This window comes from Budorcas taxicolor, chromosome 7, assembly GCF_023091745.1.
Source record: "Budorcas taxicolor isolate Tak-1 chromosome 7, Takin1.1, whole genome shotgun sequence".
NCBI classification, from domain to species: Eukaryota; Metazoa; Chordata; class Mammalia; order Artiodactyla; family Bovidae; genus Budorcas; species Budorcas taxicolor.
In genome coordinates, this window is record NC_068916.1 from 53,340,733 (window position 1) to 53,362,423 (window position 21,691).

At 44.7% G+C, this 21,691-nt stretch overlaps 1 protein-coding gene across 2 annotated transcripts in view; it reads left to right on the plus strand.

The window, feature by feature from the left end:
• Window positions 1-1,337: 1,337 nt before the first annotated feature.
• Window positions 1,338-21,691, plus strand: part of ARHGAP26 (Rho GTPase activating protein 26) — a 475,905-nt gene continuing 455,551 nt past the window's right edge. For both annotated transcript variants that reach the window (XM_052642542.1, XM_052642543.1), the window contains exon 1: window positions 1,338-1,491. In XM_052642542.1, coding sequence (XP_052498502.1) covers window positions 1,338-1,491 — 154 coding nt within the window. The remainder of the gene's footprint in view (window positions 1,492-21,691) is intronic.

Consider the following 21,691-nt stretch of genomic DNA (forward strand, 5'->3'; position numbering starts at 1 on the left):
GGAAAGTGGAAGGTGGAGAAGGACACGGGAACGGATCCATTCATTTATTCCACAAATCCTTATCAATCGCCGTTGCACATATAGCACAAGGGAAGGGCTCAATATCTGTTACTAGATGCCAGCCACTGTTCTAGGCGTTAGGGATGCCGCAGCGCACAAGAAAGCGGCGGTGTCTCATTTCGTAGTCTTGAAACTCACAGTATTGATTGCAAAGGACTACAGGCAGTGGACGTAATTATGTAAAATTGTGTGAGGTGCCCAGCAGGAAAACAGGCGGCTGAAATTCTTGAAAGGATGTTAGATCTTTCGGTTGGGGGCAGCCGTGGGCGGGTTTTGAGCAGGAGTGGCCTTGAGGGGGCCGGACTGTAGGGGGCGGGAAGACTGCAGGCCAGAAGAGATGGTAATTTTAAGATGTAAGTATGTTTTGCTTGAGTGGAAGAAGGAGCTTGTGTCTAGGGGCGACGTGGTCGCTTGGTACGCTCGGGGTTCTCCTGGGACGTGCGCGAGTGCTAAGTCGCTTCAGTTGTGTCCGACTGGGGAATGCATTTTGAGTGTAAGCACGATTGCCTCAGCCTTAGGGGAACTGCAGCCCTAAATTCCTAGATTTTTCATGTTCGGCACATCTAGGCTCCTCCGCTCCCCAGATATGCAGACGCACCGTCTCCGGCTCGGATCCCGGCCGCTGCGCTGGCCCATGCGGCAGCAATCTTCGTTCCTTTCTGGCTCCGACTGTGCAACCCAGAGCAGACGGGAGGGGGCGGAGCTTGTGCTGCGGACCTAGGCGGTGGCGTGGGCCACGCCCCCGACCTAGACCCCGCCTCTGGACCCCGTTGATTGGGTTATGGTCGCGGAAGGGCCGGGCATCCTCGGAAGGCCCGTGGGTAGGGCTGAGACGGGGTTCTGATTGGCTTGGCTGGGATTAGGTCATTGCTAGCAGGTTCGTCCGGCTCGGACGCCGGCTGGGCGGCCGAGGCTGCTGTGAGAGGGCGCTCGAAGCTGCAGGAGAGCGAACTGGCGAAGGAGGCGGGCAGGCGGCTGCTGCACTCGCTCGACTGCTCGTTCCCTTCCCGTCGCCGCTGCGGGTCCTCAGCTGCTCTTCCTGCTCCGCGCCCTCTCGGTTACACGCCGTTGGAGCAGACGCTCTTCGTTCGCCTCCAGGCTCTGTTCAGGAGTCGCGCGCGCCCGCGGACCCCGCGCTGAGACCGAGCCGGCGCCACACCTGTGGAGCCGGCGGCCGTCGGGGGTGCCGGCCAGGGTCTCGCCGCGTGCGTGCTCCGGGCTGCGGGCCGCCGGAGCCCCGGGGGAGGCGCGCCCCCCGGCTGGGCGCCGCGGACACCATGGGGCTGCCCGCGCTCGAATTCAGTGACTGCTGCCTCGACAGCCCTCACTTCCGAGAGACGCTGAAGTCGCACGAAGCGGAGCTGGACAAGACCAACAAATTCATCAAGGAGCTCATCAAGGACGGGAAGTCACTCATCAGCGCGCTCAAGAGTGAGTGCCCGGGAGCCTGGCGGGGACGGTGCCCCGGGGCGGGAGGGGCCGTCGGGCGGCGCTCAGACCTAGGGGTCCCGCGCCGGGCTGGATTTCTGCCCCCGGGCGCTGAGGGACGGGTGTAGACCCTTGTCGCGAAGCGGAAAGAATACGTAAAATGGGCGAGCTAGCAACAAGACAGTGAAGGCAGAGACCCGTCACCCGGCCGTTTGCGTTCCGGGGGGACTGAGAGGTGACCGAGCGCGAGTAGCGCTCTGGGGCGCCGCGGGTGGGTGTGCGCGTCACACAGGTGTCTCAGGAGTGGGACTGGAGTGCCTGGAGCACCGTAGCATATTGGGAAACCCCTTCGCGTCCACGACTCCGGCTTCCTTGGGGGAGAGTTGCTCACCCCTGAGTGCCCAGCCGTGGGAATGGAGCGTGCCCCGCCAAGGGGGCGCTGCCTCCCCTCAGGAAAAGGCGGGTTGTGCCTGCTTCACTCCCGCCTGCTCAGGGCCGCCGGGGTCTCCGAGAGATCTCCTTCCCTTCCCAGAAAAGGGCTGGGTAGGGTGGTTGGTCAGCTCGCGATTCTTTGGAATAGTGGCAGCTTTTAACCCACCAGATCTAGAATCAGGGCCACGTACGTGTGCAGGTTCTGATTCCTGTGTTTAGCAGAAGGTGATAGGGGTGGGAGTACAGAATCAGAGTGTTCCTTTACTCTAAACTGTGGGCGAGGGTTTAAAAATAGAACGAACATATCCTCTCCCTCTCTCGCTCCCTCACACTCCTTTTTTACCTCTCCCAATATCCTTGAAAACTCAAAGGTTTGGGAAGGAATGTCCTCGATCTTCGCTCAGAAAGAAGTTTAAACTTATCCTTAGAGATTTTCGAACCTTTTGCAAACCCATTTTTGCAAATTTCCCTTTGGCAGGGGAGAAATGAAATTTACATTCTGTGTATGATTTCCCTTGTCATTTGCAGAGCCAGAGAGTGTCTCCTTCTGGCCAAACGAGTGCTCTAGGGATGGATGCCTTGGATTGCTGAGCTCCTTTTTTTGGGTGCCTTTTCTGTCTGCCTATTTAAGAATAATTTGGTCCATCTTTTATTTTTAAGAATCAGAAATAACATAAAGGCAGATAGTGGAATTGTCTTTCACTTGACTTTTCCTTTCTCTTTGCTGCAATTCTTAATAGGTGATATCTTTCAACTAGGAAAGCTTGTCTTGGTAGAGTGCAGCCGTGGGCCTGAGAATTGTCACCAAGTCTCTTTAAAGGAGACTTAAAGTCAAGTGCCTGAGATGTCATTTTGTGAGCCTGTTGTTTCTAAAGATGAAGAAGACAGAGGAGCCCCAGGGCAGCAAGTGGTAGTCTTTTGAGGTGAAATAAAAGTAGAACTTTGGTGTGCTGAGGCTCTTCAGAGGCAGGGTCTCTGTTGGAGGCTGTGACCTGAAGCAAATGAATAGACTCTTCTTTTGTTGATGACCAGGGCCGTCCTTAGAATATGTAACCCCTAGTTTGGAGTAAGTTAGGGGCTCACTTACAGGTTGGGCCCACACATTTTGTTTGAATCTCAGACTGGCTTTAATTGGGCCTCTGCTTTATTCAGCAAACATCTGGAGTGCCTGCCGTGTGCTCGATATTACCCTGGGCACTGAGGATGTAGTAGTGACTGTTCTGTTGTTCCTGTGGCTGTGGAGACTTACTCCATACTAGGCACTGCTTCACCCACAAATTATCTCACGTATTAGAACTCATCTTTCAAATGAGAAAGCAGGCTTGAAAGAATCACTGGCTGAGAGTTTTACCGCTCTAAGAGCAGGGCTGTTTTTGTCCCCCGCAGGGTCTGAGCCAGAGATGAAGTTCCTGCTGATGTTGAGCTCTTAATTCTGTCTCATTCCTCTTGCCCAGAATTGAGCCCCTGGTCCGAGAGTGTTGGAATTTGGACTTGCATTCTGTATCTTAGCCTTGAGTCTGAGGAAGATGCCTTTATGTGATTGGCAGTTTATCTGCTTGCCACTATTTTTAAGGTGTGTATGGGGGAGGAACTTAAGAATTCTTTGGGTAGGAGGAAACAGTACAGGTGATAAAGAGTTTTTTAAATTGTCTAATGAATGGACCAGCTCTATAACTTGGGGGAGAGCTAGGTGTTCTAATCTCTTAATATCCAGCTCTGTAATTATTCTCTTCTACTCTTATTAGTGCTTGAACAGGTGCCACATGCCTTCTTAAAGAGGGTGGAGAGGATTATTATTTCCTGAACTTCAGGCGTTGTGTTATCATTGGGTCCTTCTTGCATGGTATATTACTATGCTAGTATATGTGTATTCATTTTCTTTGGATCATCTTTATCACTTCTGCAAAATGTAAAGCGTTTAAAAAAATATATGTAAAAATACATAATTGTGTAAAAGTAACATTGGTTTAGATGATTTATAGGCTCTTCCCTCTCTAAAATTTTATGGCTTTATTTTATAATTAGTATGCACAGATCTTTGGGTTTAGATTTCCTTTGTGTGTTAATCTGAGGCTATAATACTGGCCTCCAGGGATTGCTGAAGTTCAGCTAGATCATTGCTCTTTATGAATGAGGAAACTGAAGATCAGAGAGATCAGTCACCTGCCCAAGGCATCACAGCAGTTAAGTGTACTTAAACATAAGTTATCTGATTCCAGAGCCTGTGCACTTAACTGTGAAGTAGAAATGTTGTGTAGGTCTGTTGTCTATCGAATACCCTTGAGAATCTGGTAAACAAACGAACTCCTAGAAGTCTTTCCCTGGAGCTCAAACCTCTGGGCTGGACACATGGCAGCTAAGCAATAAAATAATTTGGGATCTGCATTTCAAAAATTCCTGCCTTTGGAGAAAGTTCTTGTTTGATGTGGTGACTCCCAGTCAATTTCTTCTGTGCTAATTTGTCTAGGCATTTTCTGTGAGCACTCTTTCCTTGACCTGATTAATCTGTCTCAGTCCAGAGGATTCAGTGTGCTTTGGTCATTTTTTCTTTCTGGAGAGATAATAGAGGCTGGCGATGACGTTCAGACTTGTAGAATTAAGAGTTTTAGGATTTTCTGTGTTCTTGACCTTATCACTTACTGGGCAAGGCACTAAGCCTGAGCTCCTCCTGTGTAAAATGGGAAGAGCCACGCTGACCTCCTAGGGCTGTTGTGAGCACGAAATGAAACGTGCATGTAAAGAAAGCACTTAGCTTGGAGCCTGGTGTGTAGCGCTGCTTAGTTAATGGCAGCTATTATTATCTTCCAGAATGTCAAGACTCAGAGCAAGAGTCACTAATAGCAGAATTGTCTACACAAGTGCACTGAACTTCATTTCTGTCTGTCTCATGGACTTCATGGCAAACCAAATGTGATTTCATAGAACTGGGAAAGTGAATTAGGCTTTTGGTTTTGAGAGGTGGTTTTCAGGAACTGTTTTCTTTCCACCTTCAGTTGGTTTATGGACTTGTTCCTGGGGATATGCCCCTTTCAATTTGACTTCTTTCTAAGATAGAGTGAATTCTCTTACTTTAATAGTCTTAGGTGGGAGGGATGGGGCAGGAATTCACATTTTAGAATATCAACTTTATTGAGATGTAATCTGTTCACCCTCTTAAAGCATCCAGTTCAGTGGTTCTTAGTACATCCACAGAGCTATGCAGCTGTCACCACAATCAATCTTAGAATATTTTCATCACCTCCAAAAGAAATTCCATTCCCATAAACAGTCAGCCCCCACCATTTTTTTCCAAGTCCTTCCTCCCCATTCTCCTGCCCTCCAGCCCTCATCAAGCACTGATGTATTTTCTGTCTCTATTGATTTTCCTATTCTGTATATCAGGAGTGTAATTTTAATAGTTTTCTCTTAGATGGTGGTGGGCAACTTGAGGCACTGAGTTCTTGATTGGAATTTCAGGTGGGAAACTTTGAACCATAAGCTGCTCTCCTACAGTGGGGTTTAAGTAGGGGTGAGGTCCCAGAGACTGAACTGTGTCCTAGGAGAAAACCCAGTTGTCTCATGAGATGGAAAGATGGATTCATTCTAGTTCCTGGCACTTTCAAGGATACAGAAAGTGAAAGTGTTAGTAGCTCAGCCGTGTCTGACTCTGTGACTCCATGGACTAGCCTGCCAGGCTCCTCTGTCCATGGAATTCTCCAGGCAAGAATACTGGAGCTGGTTGCGATTTCCTTCTCCAGGGCATCGTCCCAATCCAGGGATCGAACCCAAGTCTCCTGCATTGCAGGTGGATTTTTTATCATCCTAGCCACCAGGGAAGAGACTACCAAAACTAGGACAAGGATCCAACCCCTTCTGTCAGTCAGCTTTCAGTCAACTTGGGGCAGAGAGTGTGATACTGAATAAAGCCTTTCTCTGGGGTTGATATCTTGTTGGGTGACACTTTTTTTTTTTTTTTTGAGTAAAGTGAAATGAATGTATCTGTGTTTCTCTAGTTCAGCCTATAGTTTTCGTGAGGCTTTTTGGGTATGATATGCCTTTATCACTGCATTCTCAGAGGTTAGTAATTCTGACCTGCATTACATTTCGAAGGCAATCACAGTGAATTTTAACAGAAATAAATTAATAAGAATGCCAGTAAAAAACACAGCAATTAATTTTAGCTGCTATGTATTTGTCTGTCAATATCAAATCTTAAATTCAAGGCACATTTATCTTTTAACAGAAATAAGAGTTGTAGAAATCTGTCGTAATAGCTGTACATGAACAAAGCAAAATGCTGTATTTTGGACCTTGAACCAAGTGGAGAGATGGATAAAAAGTCTGGTATACTTAAGTGAGGTCATACTTGAAAGGTTTTTTGCTAAGGCATGAAGAAAACGTTTAGATAGTACATTACTATCTAAAAAAGAATGAGATTTAAATAGTTTTGATAATATTTGCTAGAGGGCATTCATGAGGCTCAGTGGGGCCCTGACCTCATATTATGGGGGGAAAAAAAGTAAAAATTATCTCATATCTACATTCTTAAATAATGCAAGCTGTCATTAATTGCCATAGTCTAAACGTCCAGTCTAATAGATGTGTTCTAGAAGAAGCATGAAAAAAAAGTGAAAGTGAAAGTTGCTCAGTGGTGTCCAACTCTTTGCGTACTCCAGGCCAGAATACTGGAGTGGGTAGCCATTCCCTTCTCCAGGGGATCTTCCCAGCCCAGGGATCGAACCGAGGTCTCCCGCATTGCAGGTGGATTCTTTATCAGCTGAGCCACAAGGGATGCCCAGAATAAGCATATATATCTTCAGTGTATTGAAAATTGTTTCTAATCCTCCGGTAACTGCTCTTCTGCATTTCACAATGATCTGGATTCTGAACATTAGTAATACTAGTGGGCATTCTCTTTATAGAAGTCCTTCGCAGGATGTCTTCCAAGAATACATCCCTGAATGTGGCTCTGGTGCCTCAGATGGTAAAGCGTCTGCCTGCAATACGGTAGACCCAGGTTCGATCCCTGGGTTGGGAAGATCTCCTGGAGACGGAAATGGCAACCCACTCCAGTATTCCTGCTTGGAGAATCCCAGGGACGGAGGAGCCTGGTAGGCTACGGTCCATAGGGTCGCAAAGAGTTGGACACGACTGAGCCACTTCACTTCTCTTCTGGCCCCTTTATGTAGATGGGGAACATATCTCAGCATTAAGTTCATTTAAGAAGTGAACTCTGCAGAATTAACTTGGAACTGGTAATGTTCAGGCTGAGGAGACCCAGACCTGGGGCACATAGTGTAATTCAGAGAGCCAGGCCTCTGTTATCAGGCAGACTTGATGTTCAGTCAAGCTCTAGCACATACATGCTGTTAAGACCTTGGGAGCACTGTCAGTTTTCTCAACAAACAAGCAAACAGAAAACCTGGAACCTTGCCAGCAGCTCTTGTTCTCGAAACACTCACCAAGGGCCCAGCCCTATGCTAAGTGCACACACTGTCTCATGGGTCCTTAACGTAGTCCTGTGAGGTTAATACTCTTATTCACCTGCATTTTGCAGTTAGGATAACTTGTCTCAGGTCACAGAGCTAGGAAGTTGTGTAGGCAAGTTTTGAACTTGGCAACGGACTGCAGGGCTTCTCTTAAACATGAGCCATCAGTGCTTCAGTAAACACTTTGCCAGTGAAGATACAAATTCTTCAGAGGTAGACGCTAGACAGGAGAAATGTGCAGCAGGTGTTAGATTAAGTGAGAATATTGTACCCATTGTTTTTCAGTCTCTGAGTCCTGGTTGCAAAGAATAGCCAAGATTTGTATTGTGCTCTGAAGTTTTGTGCTCTCATCATCGTAGGATTAAAGACCCATTGTAGGCTAGTGAGGCATAAGTAAAGGGTGCCTGACTACTTGGCTTTTTGAAGCAGTAGAGTTGCTCTTTGGGGGTGGCACTGATTACCAGTGAGTTTCTCTCTTCTTTTTAATGTTATTTAGAAAATGCATACTTTTCTAACATTTCTTTTTTCAGTTGAAATATTTAAAAATTGAGATATAATTGACACAGAACATTTTTTTAGTGTTAGGTGTACAATGTCACGATTTGCTATTTGTATATATTATGAAATGATTGCCACAGTATGTCTAGTTAACATCCATCACCATACATATATTACGAATTTTTTTTCTTGTGATGAGAACTTTTAAGATCTATTCTCTTAGCAGCTTTCAAATTATAGTACTATTAACTACAGTCACCATGCTATGCATCACATTCCACGACTTACTTATTTTGTGAATGAAAGTTATTCTCTTTTAACTGGGTAGTAAAGAGTTGAACATGGAGGCCAAAAACCTGTTCCTGGGTCTGATTTGTTAAGATAAATAGTTCGTCCTTTTTGCTCATTAAAACGAGAGTGGAAAAAAAAAATCACCAAGAGTGGTGTGCTTAAAACACCACTTTTGTACTTATTTAGGATTTGATGTAGGTTTTTGCAGTAGTGAGATGAATCCTTCGTTAATAGTATAAACTCCCAAAGGCTCTTCAGTACCAACCTGCTTTGTTTAGGACTAATATTATTTTTTACTTACCAAGTCCTAAAGGATCAAATGCATATGGAGTTAGGTAACAAAAAGTTTTTTTCTCAGCTCTTTTGCTTTGCTTTAGCACCTTTCAAATAAAAGAAGAAAAAGCATTTCCTAATTATTTGTAAATGGTGGTAATTTGCAATACTGACATTTGGAATATTACTCATACAAATATAAACATCTGCAAATTTTATCCAAACAAGATTTTGTAGTTTTCATATAACACTGGCTTTAAAAAAAGTCCTTCCACTTTAATTCAGTTATTCAGTTCTGGATTGGACTGAATAAATTGCATCTATAATCTGTACAAAATTTCCCACGTGGCTCAGTGTAAAGAATCTGCCTTCAATGCAGGAGACATAGGTTTGATCCCTGGGTCAGGAAGATCCTCTGGAGAAGGAAATGGCAATCCACTCCAGTATTCTTGCCTGGGAAATCTCATGGACAGAGGGCTATATTCATTGGGGTCGCAAAAGAGTTGGACACCACTCAACGACTAAATAACAATAATCTATAGCACTCAGCCCACTGATTTGAGGCTTAAGTTCCCCCTTCCCTCCTTTTTAAAAAACATGATTAATAGGCTTTATTTTTTAGAGCAGTTTCAGGTTTACAGAAATACTGAGTGGAAAGTATAGAAAGTTCCCATATAGCCTCTCACACCCATTTCTCTCAGATAGTACATTTGTTACAATAATGACATAGTGTTATAACTCAAGTCCATAGTTTACACAAGGGTTCATTCTTTGTGTTGTATATTCTGTGGGTTTTGACAAATGTATTGACCTTAACAGTATCATGCAGAAGAGTTTCAGCCTGTGAAATACATGTCTTTGTATGGACATATGTTTTCATTTCTTATTTAATTTCCCACCTAGGAGTAGAATTACTAGGATGCATAGATAAACTTAGGTTTAATTTTGTAAAAGCCTGCAAAACTCTATTCTGCACCAGAGGCATTCTTTTAAATTCCCCTCAGGAACATCCAGGGGTTCCAGTCTCTCCACATTATCACCAATACCTGCTATTGTCTGTCTTTTTGATTGTAGCCATCCCAGTGGGTAGGAAGAGGTACCTCTTTGTTTTATTTTGCATTTCTGTGATACTTACAATGTCAAGCATCTTTTCATAAGCTCATTGGCCACTGGTGCATTTTCTTTGCTGAAGTGTCTGTTCAGATCTTTTAGATGGGCACTGTTTATATCTTGGATTGTTTCTTTAATCCTTTTGTGCGTACATGCTCAGTTTCCAAGTTGTATCTGACTGTTTGTGATCCTGTGGACCATAGCCCGCCAGGCTCCTCCATCCATGGGATTTCCTAGGCGAGAATACTGGAGTGAGTTGCCATTTCCTTCTCCAGGGACTCTTCCAGACCCTGGGATCAAACCTCATCTCCTGCATTGCATTCTTTACCACTGAGCCTCCTGGGAAGCCCTTAATTCTTTCACTTTTTCCATAAAACTTTTGATGAGTAAGTGAACACCATTGGGCATACTTTATTTGCACTCATTTGGGGACTTTTTGCTTCTACTTGCTTCAACCTCAGATGTACTTGATGGATCAGTTTCACATCCCAGGGCTTGAGAGGTGATTCTGACAAGGCTATGGTTCAGATTTCTGCTCTAGTTAGGCCAGTCAGCGTCCCTCTGGGGAGAGGCCCCAGGCTGAACTTCCTAATGCTGGCCAACGTAAGCTAATGATCACAAACTCCATGAATTGACAAAATGAGAATGGGTCAGGGAGAAAGTGTTGTCACCATGGAGCTTTTGGGGAATGCAGTTCACGAAGGTGACTTTGTTACCCGGTCTAGGCCATTGCATTTTTGAAAGTTAGCCAAAGGAGAGGTGCCAGTATGAAGTTAAGTGTCATACATTTCTGACTGACTCAAGTTTTAATTTTTAAAATTATAACCCAGTATGTTTTAAATTGTATATCTTAGGCCACCAGAGGAAGGCTTTCATTCAACAAACATGGAGTCTTACTTTGCTCTTACCTTGTCATCCAAGCTTTGGCCTCGAGGAAGGGCTTTTAAGGTTGTGGTAACAGATGCAGAAGTTGTGAGGTGAGAGGAATTATGGGGTGTCCTGGGGCTCGCAGGGAGGCCAGTGTAGCTGGAGCAGAGCGATGGCAGATGAACAGGGAGAGAGGCTGGGAGCCAAGTCCTCGAGGTCTTGACTCCCAAAGGGACTTTGAGTTTCATTCTGAGTGTGATGGAAAGTCAGGGGAAGGTTGTGACATCATCCTTCTTGTGCTTTAAGAGATTATGGGGACCACTGTGTAGAGAATAATTTAGTGGGGCAAGAATGGAGGCAAGGAGAGCAGTTAGGAGGCTGTATAATAGGTGAAGTAAGAGGCAGTGGCACCTTGGGCTAGGGGGCAGTGTTGGAGATGTAGGTCAGATTCTGGGTGTGTTTGGAAGCCCACAAGATCTACTATTTGATTGGATTTAGGCTTTGAGACTAAAAATCAAGAATGATTCAAATGTTTTTAGCTAGAGCAGTTACGGAGAAGGCAATGGCAACCCACTCCAGTACTCTTGCCTGGAAAATCCCATGGACGGAGGAGCCTGGTGAGCTATAGTCCATGGGGTTGCGAAGAGTCAGACACGACCGAGCGACTTCACTTTCACTTTTCACTTTTCACTTTCATGCATTGGAGAAGGAAATGGCAACCCACTCCAGTGTTCTTGCCTGGAGAATCCCAGGGACGGGGGAGCCTGGTGGGCTGCCGTCTATGGGGTCGCACAGAGTTGGGCACGACTGAAGTGACTTAGCAGCAGAGCAGTTATGTGAATGATGGTGCTATTTTCTGAAATAAGGATGACTTGGGAAGGATTAGGTTTGGGGGAAGATGAACAGTGTAAATGGATGACCTAATCTTACCGTGCAAAGACAAAAAATTACACATTTCATGCATACACTCATAAAAGAATGACAGAGTATGGAAGTATACAGAGTAAAGCACCCCCTTGCCTGAGTTAGCCACCGATGTGCTCTTTTAACTCATCCTTTTTCTGTGCGTATTTGTTGTTTTCCTAAGTGGAGTTACAGGATATGAATTAGTCTGTGTTTTGCTTTTCTGGTTGATATTACCTCTTAGAGTACACATATACAGTGTATTCTTTTTAACACCTGCAGAGAGCACTGCTATATGGCGACACCATGGCTGATTTAACCCTTCTCCTGTTGAGGGATATTTGGATTGCCTCACTTTTCACTATCAGAGAAAGTGCTACAGTGATGGTTTGCACACTGTCCTTTCTGTGTGGCTCGTAGTAGTTCCATGGGGGTTGATTCCTTAAAGCGGAATTATTGCCAGCTCCCATCTTTTTTTTTTTTTTTGTTTTTTACAAGTTCCTTGACATTGACTCTTTAGGTCCTTGGCACCCCTGTCAAGTTGGTATTTGTCTGGCACTGTTTTAAGTGTGTTGTTAGATTGTTTCTGAAGCTTAATGTTTTGCTTTAATTGGAAGCGTCCTTAACAGGACAGGCTCTTCTTTTAGGTGCTGGCATGGATTCTGAAGGAACCAGGGGCTAGAAAAGAGAGAGAGATTACAATTAATTGGCTGTGTCCTAATTAACGTTGGACCTGTCTGATATCCTTTCTGAGCTCTAAGTTCTTACAGATAAAATGGGACATGGGATGTGGCTTTGCCCATATCTAATAGGCTGTTCCAACCTCAAATTTCAGGGAAATCACATTTGTTAGGATGAAGAAAATAGCCTTAGTGGCCAGAGGAATATTTACAAATTAGAGTCCCTGGAGTTTACACATTTTGTAGAAACGCAGAGTGGAGAAAGAGAGGAAATAGTAAGGAAAACAGCTTGGCAGTGTGGCCCAGAAGCTGTCACGGCATGTTTATATCTGGCTCATTTCACCTTGGTAGGAAGGCACGGAATGCTGCAGGGGGTGAGCCTGGAGGCTTGCGCAGTGTTACTATATTTAGAAAGTGGAGATTCCTGGGGCTGAGGGGGTGTCTGTGTGTGTGTGTTTTCTTTGCCAGATGGATAAAGGGTTGAGGGGCTTGGGAATTCTGGATCAAACCTTGCTAACTGGCTGGCTTCCTTTGGCCAAGCCAGTAGCTACGGTTGATTCCCGCTGCTGCCACACAGGAAAAGCCACAAGAAACCCCATTTTATATGGTTTGTAAAGACACCACAGGTTGATTTCAGAGCTCATCTGATCTTGCTGTCAAATGTGCTTTTAAGTTTATTCCAGGCTGATTTGAACACTTTGAAAAGATGAAGTGGCTTCTCCTGTGAGACTTTAGATAGGTTTCCAGGTAGATCGAGTTGAACTTGAGGCTGTTTCTGTGCCACAGAGACTGTCAAACAGATTGAGTCCAAACCATAACAGATTCCTGACTGTGTCTTGTTATTACACTGGTGGGTCAAGTGTACAAGCTGATTATTATTTGAGCAAGTGAGATGAAATTAAAACAGCATTTTTACTTTAATTCATACCTATGTTTCTTTTTAAAAAGTTTATGTCACTAAGTAATACCTGTAAATAGTACACAATTTAGAAGGGACAGGAAGGAATGCAAGCATCCTTAAATGCCTCCTGTCTCCAGATTCCTGGTTCTTCTACTGGAGACAGCATTTCATCCATTCTTGAGTATTTTTCAGATATAATTTATGCATGTGCCAGCAAATACATATTTATATATTTCTCCGGTAGCAAGCCATATGCACTGTTTTGCATATATTTGCATTTTGTACTATTTTAATGGATTTTGAATATTATTCAACTTTGGTACATATAGAGCAAATTCATTTTTAGCATTGCATTGTATGGCACTGTATGGACATAATTTATTTAATCAGACTTCCTGGGTGGCTCAACTGGTAAAGACTCTGCCTGCAGTGCAGGAGACGTGGGTTCGATTCCCGGGTCAGGAAGTTCCCCTGGAGAAGGAAATGGCAACCCACTCCGGTATTCTTGCCTGGGAAACCCCATGGACAGTGGAGCCTGGTGGGCTACAGTCCATGGGGTTGCAAGAGTTAGACGTGACTTAGCGACTAAACCACCACCAAATAATAGACATTTAGATAATTTCCAACCTTTTGCTACTATAAGCAATGCTGCTGTGAACCTGCTGGTACCACCTGTTATGAGCAGATGAGTGAGTGCATCTGTAGGGTGAATTCTGGAAATGGAACTGCTGGGCCAGAGGGTACGTACACTTTTCATTTCAATGGATATCTCATAGGAGTGCTTCTGAAAAGTTCTGAGTGAACTGAATTTTATAAATCACATTTTTGGAGTAGAAAGGAAATTCATCATTTGGTTTATCATAGAGTGGCACTGCAGTAAAGCAATGCTTCGAGTTTTGTCCATTTCCTACTCCTCAGTTTGTGTGTACTTCATTCTGGGATCAGAAGTGACAACAAAATTGCTCCCTAAAATGAGCCAGAGCTGGCCTGGTGATCAGTTGCACGTGGGGCCCCCAGAGAGCTTGTTTGTGCTTCTGGTGAGGGTGCTGCTGAGTTGTATCTTGGTGCAGTGTGTGCTTTACTTTGGAGGTTTGTCAGGTGTGAAGGAGGGCAGGCTCCCACCTCTGTCGACAGAAGACTTTTATTCTGAGCCAGTAGGCACAGCTTGTCTGTCCGTGAAGCTTTTCTGGGAAGTGGCAAGGGAGCTGGGCATTTTTGTCTGACCTCTCTCTGCTGGCTGCCTCTTCCGCAGAGCTTGGCACTTTTCCTGATGGAGGGCACGTGTTGTCTGTGGTCTCTGTTTCAGTGCCTGGGGCCACTCACATTGGGATAGAAGGCTCCTGGTAGTGGGGTTCTGGGATGAGGCGAGCACAGTGACTGCTCTGGTTGCTCGGCATCTTCAGGAGGCCAGGGAAGCCCAGACCGTCCGCAGTACAACGATTCCTGGCAGGTTAAGAGGATCTCTGGGGAGCTAGCAGAGGACTTAGGGAAAGGCAAGTCCAGGGAGGCAGTGTTCCTAACCATCAGTCTTCTAAAATCACCTAGGTCATTTCTGCCCCATCTTATCACAGTTTATTTATTTTGAAAAAGTCTACTCATTAAAAATTACATTTATTTCAAAAGAGAACATTATAGCATCCTGAAATCATGGCTTTGATGTGGTTAGTAATATTTTTTTCCTAGAGTATCTTCAAGTGGTCATTAATTCATAATCATTACATTGAAAAGTATTTGTTGTTGTATGATCTAAAATAGAACTATATTTTATCAGTGATTTGAGCTTCCCTCTGCTTTGCGCTGTCCTGGAGCAGAGGCGCATCAGAGAACAGACAGCATGTGGCCATTGTGCTAGGAGGGAGGGAAGGGCAGAGACGTGCTTCTCAGACTCAGGTGCTGGCGTCGGGGTAGGTGGCAGTGTGCCAGGGCGTATGCAAAGCTAGTTGCAGGGAGTGCACTTCTTGAAAATCTGTTTTACTCAGTGGAATCATTATTTGAATATTCAAACAAACACCCATAAATTATAGAAGAAAAATCAAGATACCATGGCACTTTTCACAGAAGACCTGGTGTGACTGAAGAGGAGAACAAAGGAAGGGGAAACAGGGGTGTCCCTGGCTGAACTGGTGGGGGACACGGGGCTAAGAGTCCTTGCTGAGTTATTTGCATGGGACCTACAGGTGGAGACACCTACTAGGTGGAGGGAAAAACAGGCCAGGGGCCCCAGAGAGAGAGGGGGTACTGCTGTGGGTTTGGGTCTCACCAGGTGCTATCAGAGGCCCAAGCAGTCCATTGAAGTCACTGGGAGTCTGGGACTCACCCCAGAGATTCTAATGTAATTTGTCTGGGTTGCAACTTGTGCCAGGGGAATTTTAAAAGCACCCCAGGTACTGCAAATGTGCAGCACAGTTGGAGAACCACTGGCATGGAGTGAGGAGAGCGCAGGGGCCAAAATTGTGGGCAGCATCAGCATTTGGCAGAAGAGGTGGGTGGAATAGGGATGGAGAGATTTGTTCTGATTAAGTATGAGGTGTGTCTTCCTGGGCAGTGTGGGTGAGGGCTTGCCTAAAGCCTTTGAATTTTGCCCTTGGAAACCAGAGAAAGCAGTTTAAGTGCGAGGGTGATACATATCCACTATCCGATATTATTGTGAGGAGTAAATGAAATTATCACAGGTATCGTGACTAGCGGGGTGAGCAGGCCCATGGTAAGTCCTTTGTGATTGGAATGTCACTACTGTCATTTCTAGATTTGTCTCTGGAAGGAACCATTAGAGCAGGTCAAGGAATGATGGGGAATTGGCTCCAAAGGGTACAGGTTCTCCCGTTTCAGAACATCTCAGCATGTGGCTGCACGCCTAGGATCCAGTTGTCCCATGAGCCTAGGGAGGCCGGGAAGCTCCTGAAGGGAAACTTTTTGCTCACAGTCACACGACACACATTTCCCCAGTGAGTCCTGTCAGGGTTAAAGTCATGTGGGATCAGAGCCTGTGATTATATTGCATGGTTTTTGTTTAAAAACCTAGAAGAAGCATAATGAGCTGACTGAGCTGTTGTTGCACTGCTGGTGGGGGGAACCCTGTCTCCGGGAGAGCCGCAGAGGGACTGGCTGATGGCTCTGGAGGACGAGCTGTGCACCAAACCCAGAGAGGGCTGGGGTGCCTCCAAGGTGCCATTGGAGAACTCATTTCTGGCACCAGCTCCTCCTTATCTCTCTTCTGATCTCAGTGGGTTCTCAACCTCCTAGGAAGGACTGGGTGACAGAGCAGACAACAGCTACCGCTGTTGGGACCCTGGGGTGTTGACCCGTGCAGCTTTTCCCTTGTGATTTGCTTCTTAAGAAATTCTGTAGGATGCTCTTCCAAAGACAGGGAAGGGGGTTTGCATTTGTATCTGACTGGTGCCTTGAGATGTTGACACAAATCCTGTCCTGGGCCGGTACCCAGCAGAGCATCAGCCTCATGACTCTGACTGTGGGCAGTGCGGAGACCAGGCAGGCCCTGGAGATGGGCACGTTGGCATCTGCAGCCTCGTCCAGCCCCAGCCACACCCAGAGGTGTCTGGCCTGCTGGCCAGGCCTTGGAAGCCACAGATGACTTTGCTTGCTGCCCTCTCCCAGCCCTCTGACTGAAGCCGCCCTGAGCTCAGTGTGCAAGGTTAACAAACCACCATATTGTCAGCTCTGTGTAGAGCAACAAGATGCTTCTCTCTCTGGAAAGAAATTCTGTTTCTCTCCATATAGCCAGCATGCTTGGAATCAGCTCCCCAGTGGGAAGCTCTGCTCCAGTGCGTAGAAAATTGGAGTGGCGCTGAGCTATTGGCCCCCGTATCTTTTGGGTTCTGTCTTTGGCTTGCTTTCCGGTCCCCTGTCTCTTCTGGCTGGCAGCACACCATACTGTGATGAAAGGAGAATCCCAGCAGGGCGTGGGATTTTGCACTTGAGGTGCAGAGTTCAAGCTTGAAGATGGTCATCAGCCGACAAGAACCTATATTTGGCTTGTTTTCACAAGTCTTAGTTTTGAATATTGGGGTCTCCTCCCCTTCCCCTCTAATCTGGAGAACTGAGCCCCTCAAAAAGAAGGTTGAAATGTTTCTTGGTGGTTATCTTAAATGAGAGATGTGTGAAATGTTACGGAGGAGAAGGATGACTCATGCTTCTTACTGTGACACCTCAAACAGTCAGATCACTGAGCTCCTCAAATGTGTTGGCATGGAGTTAAGCAATGGTGGGCAGAGACCTTGGAGGTCCTGCCTTAGGGTTTTTGAAAGTAACTTAATGAGATGTAATTCACATACCACACAGTTCACTCATTTATAATGTACAGTTCATGACTTTAAGTATGTTCACAGAATTTTTCACCCATCTCCACAAGTAATTTTAGAATATGTTTGGTCATCATCCTCAAAAGAAATCCTGCACTCCTTCGCCAGCATCCCCATCTCCCCAGCTCTAGTCAGCCACTTAAGATTTTAACCCAGGGCCCAAAGTGTGGTGCTCACCTGTCTGCTTTGTCCTTAGATCGTTTTAAACTATAGATCTGTTTCCTTTAAGGAAATGGCAACCCACTCCAGTATTCTTGCCTAGAGAATCCTGTGGACAGAGGAGCCTGGTGGGCTGCTGTCCATAGGGTCGCACAGAGTCGGACAAGACTGAAGCGACTTTGCATGCATGCATGCATTGGAGAAGGAGCAACCCACTCCAGTATTCTTGCCTGGAGAATCCCCTGGACAGAGGAGCCTGGTGTGCTGCTGTCTATGGGGTCACACAGAGTTGGACACGATTGAAGTGACTTAGCATGCACGCATGCATTGGAGAAGGAAATGGCAACTCACTCCAGTGTTCTTGCCTGGAGAATCCCAGGGACAGAGGAGCTTGGTGGGCTGCTGTCTGTGGGGTCACGCAGAGTCGGACACGACTGAAGCGACTTAGCAGCAGCAGCAGCAGCAGCAGCAGCTGTTTCCTTTGATGCATTCAGATAATTTGCACTTCTCCAGAATGCTGCAGTTTCAGCGCCAAGGTGTTTGGATCTGGAACTCAAGTTTTTCTGTATTCTGTTCACCCCTGACAAATGTGCTAGTGTGGCAGGGACTAATTCACACTCATCCCTGAGTGCATGTACATCTCTCGTTAGGATTTCTTTTATCCTGTCTTTCTCTGTTTTGATCTTGCTTTGTAGAGGGTAATCTGGTGTAAGTGGGGAGGAATACCCAATATCCAGTAGGTAGATGCCTTGTTTTGAGCAGAAGAGAAGAACATTTATTTCTAGAGTGGGAAAAATTTCAGTGATACACTGATTTGGATAGTCACACTTGGAGGGTTTTGGCTTTATTTTAGGAATGTTGGTAAAGAAGTAAGTTTCTTGTGCTGAAATGATGGTGTCTAAGGTACTTAACATGAAAGTCCTTCTTCCCTACAAAAGACCTTGGATTGTTCTAGGAAATGTCAGCCCAGATGTAGATGACACATTTTCTACATCTATTTGTTTTCTCTTTCTCTCATTTGCTTCTGTCCCTTCTCTTTCTTTTGCTTTTTTTCCCTCTCTCATTCTTTCCCTGTGCCCTTCCCACATCTTGCCTTGCCAGAGGGCAAAAAAAGTGACTGATCTCTGACCTCTTGATTTTGAAAAGCAAAACCTTTTATAAATGGGAATGACCTGAAATCAATTTCCAGAGTTTCTAGGGTTATACTTAAAAAGACTTCTAGATTTGAGGTGACTATGAATCTGTAGTGCCAGGAAGAAATGTGGGCTCTGAGTTGGCACTGTGTTGTAGACAGCACTGTGTGGGGTCCCGTTTCCTGTTAAACTTCCTGTGTTAGGTTCCAGAGGTGAAAACTGCTCAGAACCAGTGAGGGTGTAAAATGTCTGGCCCCTCGTTAGCTGTTCTGATGAGGAACATATTTTTTTCTTCCCCTAATGGGACTTGATGCAAGCCTCATTTTTTTGTCATTGAGATAGGGGTGCTGTTAAGATTATCTTCAACAAAAGTAGGCCAGTGATTTGTATTTCATAAAGATAAATTTGGGGATGCTGAATGAGAGCATGTTATTTGGGTTAGTTGAACAGATCCAGATATAATTATGTATATTTATAATGCTGATTAGAGACCTAGAAACCTATTTAGAATAGGTCAGGAAACGGGGTATGACATCTCAGTCTTTACTAGTATAATCTCTGGAAATAATATATTTTGGGCATAATTAAATGACAGCTGGATCAGGTGGGTTATATCTCCCTCCCTCCAGCTGAACAACCCACAAAGTTGTTACATGGCATGATAGTATGAAAATAACAGGACGCCCCTTCAGCCTTCTTCTAAGGTGTATATCTCTCGCCTTTTTCATCACATAAACTAATTCTTTAAAAAAAATTAAGCAATCCAAAAACAAACCTGTATTTTTTCTGATTATACCAGTAATGCGTGTCAATTAGATATAACTTAAAAATTACAGATGAATAAAAGAGGAAAATGCAAATCACACTAATAGTACTGATTAGAGATACTCATTTTGGTTTTATCATCTTTTTCACTCAGGTTATGCTCATCTTTCCTTATGATTATACACTATCTGAGATTGTTTTTAGTGGTTATGTAATATTCCAGGCATGCTCTGTCAAGACTTACTAATGGCCTACTTTTGGACGGTTAGGTGGTTTTTCTCTTTTTCATGTTCATTAACCAGTCTATAATGAATGTTCTTACAGCTATGCCATCATTAGCTCCTTAAGAGTATTTACATAGGTTGCCCCGTTTCTCTTCCTGTCTTTAAGATTCCATTCTCATCTCTCTGCTTGTTGCCTTCTTTTCCTGCAGGTTGAGCAGAACCTTGGAGCCAGAAAGTGGATGTCTTTTTTGAGTGCCACAGAATGAAGCATCTCATATATTGAATGCATATGATTGCATTCATTTTTTTTTTTGATTGCATTCATTTGAACATAATAACTAGTAACACGTTTACCACCATTTAACTGTTTATTAATATGTCAGAACCTTTTATTATGTGTTTTACAAACTATTTCATTGCACCTTCACAGTAGTATTATGAGGTATGTAGTAATATCTCAATTTATAGACTAGAAAAAGGAGACACAGAAAGCAACAATAACTCATCCAAATAAAAAGTATTAGACTCAGGGTTAGAACTTTGAGCCAGTGCGGACTCTTTTGCTCTTAACCAGTGGTGGACAGTTGACTATAATCTTAGCCCAATCTCTTAAATCTTCTGTTTCTTCCTTTGAAGTGAAGTTAAGTGAAAGTCACTCAGTCATGTTCTACTGTTTGTGACGCCATGGACTATGCAGTCCATGGAATTCTTCTGGCCAGAATACTGGAGTGGGTAGCCATTCCATTCTCCAGGGGATCCTCCCAACCCAGGGATCGAACCCAGGTCTCCCATGTTGCAGGCAGATGTTTACCAGCTGAGCCCCGAAGCGAGCCCTTTCTTCCTTTATAAAGTGAGAATAACAGTACTTGCTTGAGAACATTGTAAGGATTAAATGAGCTCGTTAGTTGTCAACAGCATCTGGCCCCAGATCACTGCAGCTGTTGCCACTCTAATGACTATTTCACCTTTTATAAGGTAGGAATAATATAGATACTGTAAAAATAGTCTTTGTGCAGTGTCTACATTTGAATCTCTGACTTTCTCACTGGAGATGAATCCATGTGTTGGGGATTATCTCTAAAAGTTAAACTGGGCCTCATACTCTAGTCACTAATGTTTTGGTGGCTTGATTTTATACACGTCTGCTCACAAGATTCTGATGCTGACTTGTCAAAAACCGCTCTAAAAGTAACACATTCCATGAGCACCTCACTACCCAGAGGTGAACTTTCTTGTGCAGACAACTGAATTCTAACAGGGAATTCTTCCTTGAGTCTAACCTCAAGTATCTGTTGCAGGACTGGACAAAAGTGTTTTAGATAAGTGTTGGTGTTAAGTGGAGGTCGGTGATCTCTGTCCTCTGGTCATGAATTGTCCCCATTTCCAACTCGAGTTGTTTCGTTGCGCGTGTCCTCCTGTCTCTCCCTCCCCTCCTCCCAATCACTCCTGCCTCTCAGCAGCCATGAACACTTGGGCAGTTCTAAGGAAAACAGTGCCGGTTCTCACACTGCATTCTGAGAGCATATCTAGGCTGGCTTACCTAGGGATCCAGAACAAGGCACTTTCCAGCCATAGGACCTTTCCATTGCTTAGAACACCTTTGCTACAGCTCTTCATAGGGTTGGCTTCATCTCATCTTTGGGGACTCAGCCGAGTGAGTCCCTCAAAGAGTCCTCCCCTGACCATCTGACCCCCTCCTTTATGTCATTACCCTAGTTTATAGGTAATGTGCCTATTCTACCCTTAAAACTCCCCAGTGCATTTTTTTTTTTAGTTAATTTATTTTTTAATTGAAGGATAATTGCTTTACAGAATTTTGCTGTTTTCTGGCAAACCTCAACATGAATCAGCCATAGGTATACATATGTCCCCTCCCTTTTGAACCTCCCTCCCATCTCCCTCCCTATTCCACCCCTCTAGGTTGATACAGAGCCCCTGTTTGAGTTTCCTGAGCCATACAGCAAATTCCCGTTGGCTATCTATTTTTCATATGGTAATGTAAGTTTCCATGTTACTCTCAACATACATCTCACCCTCTCCTCCCCTCTCCCCATTCCATAAGTCTGTTTTCTATGTCTGTTTCTCCATTGCTGCCCTATAAGTAAATTCTTTGGTACCATCTTTCTAGATTCTGTATATATGCATTAGTATATGATATTTATCTTTCTTTCTGACTTTAC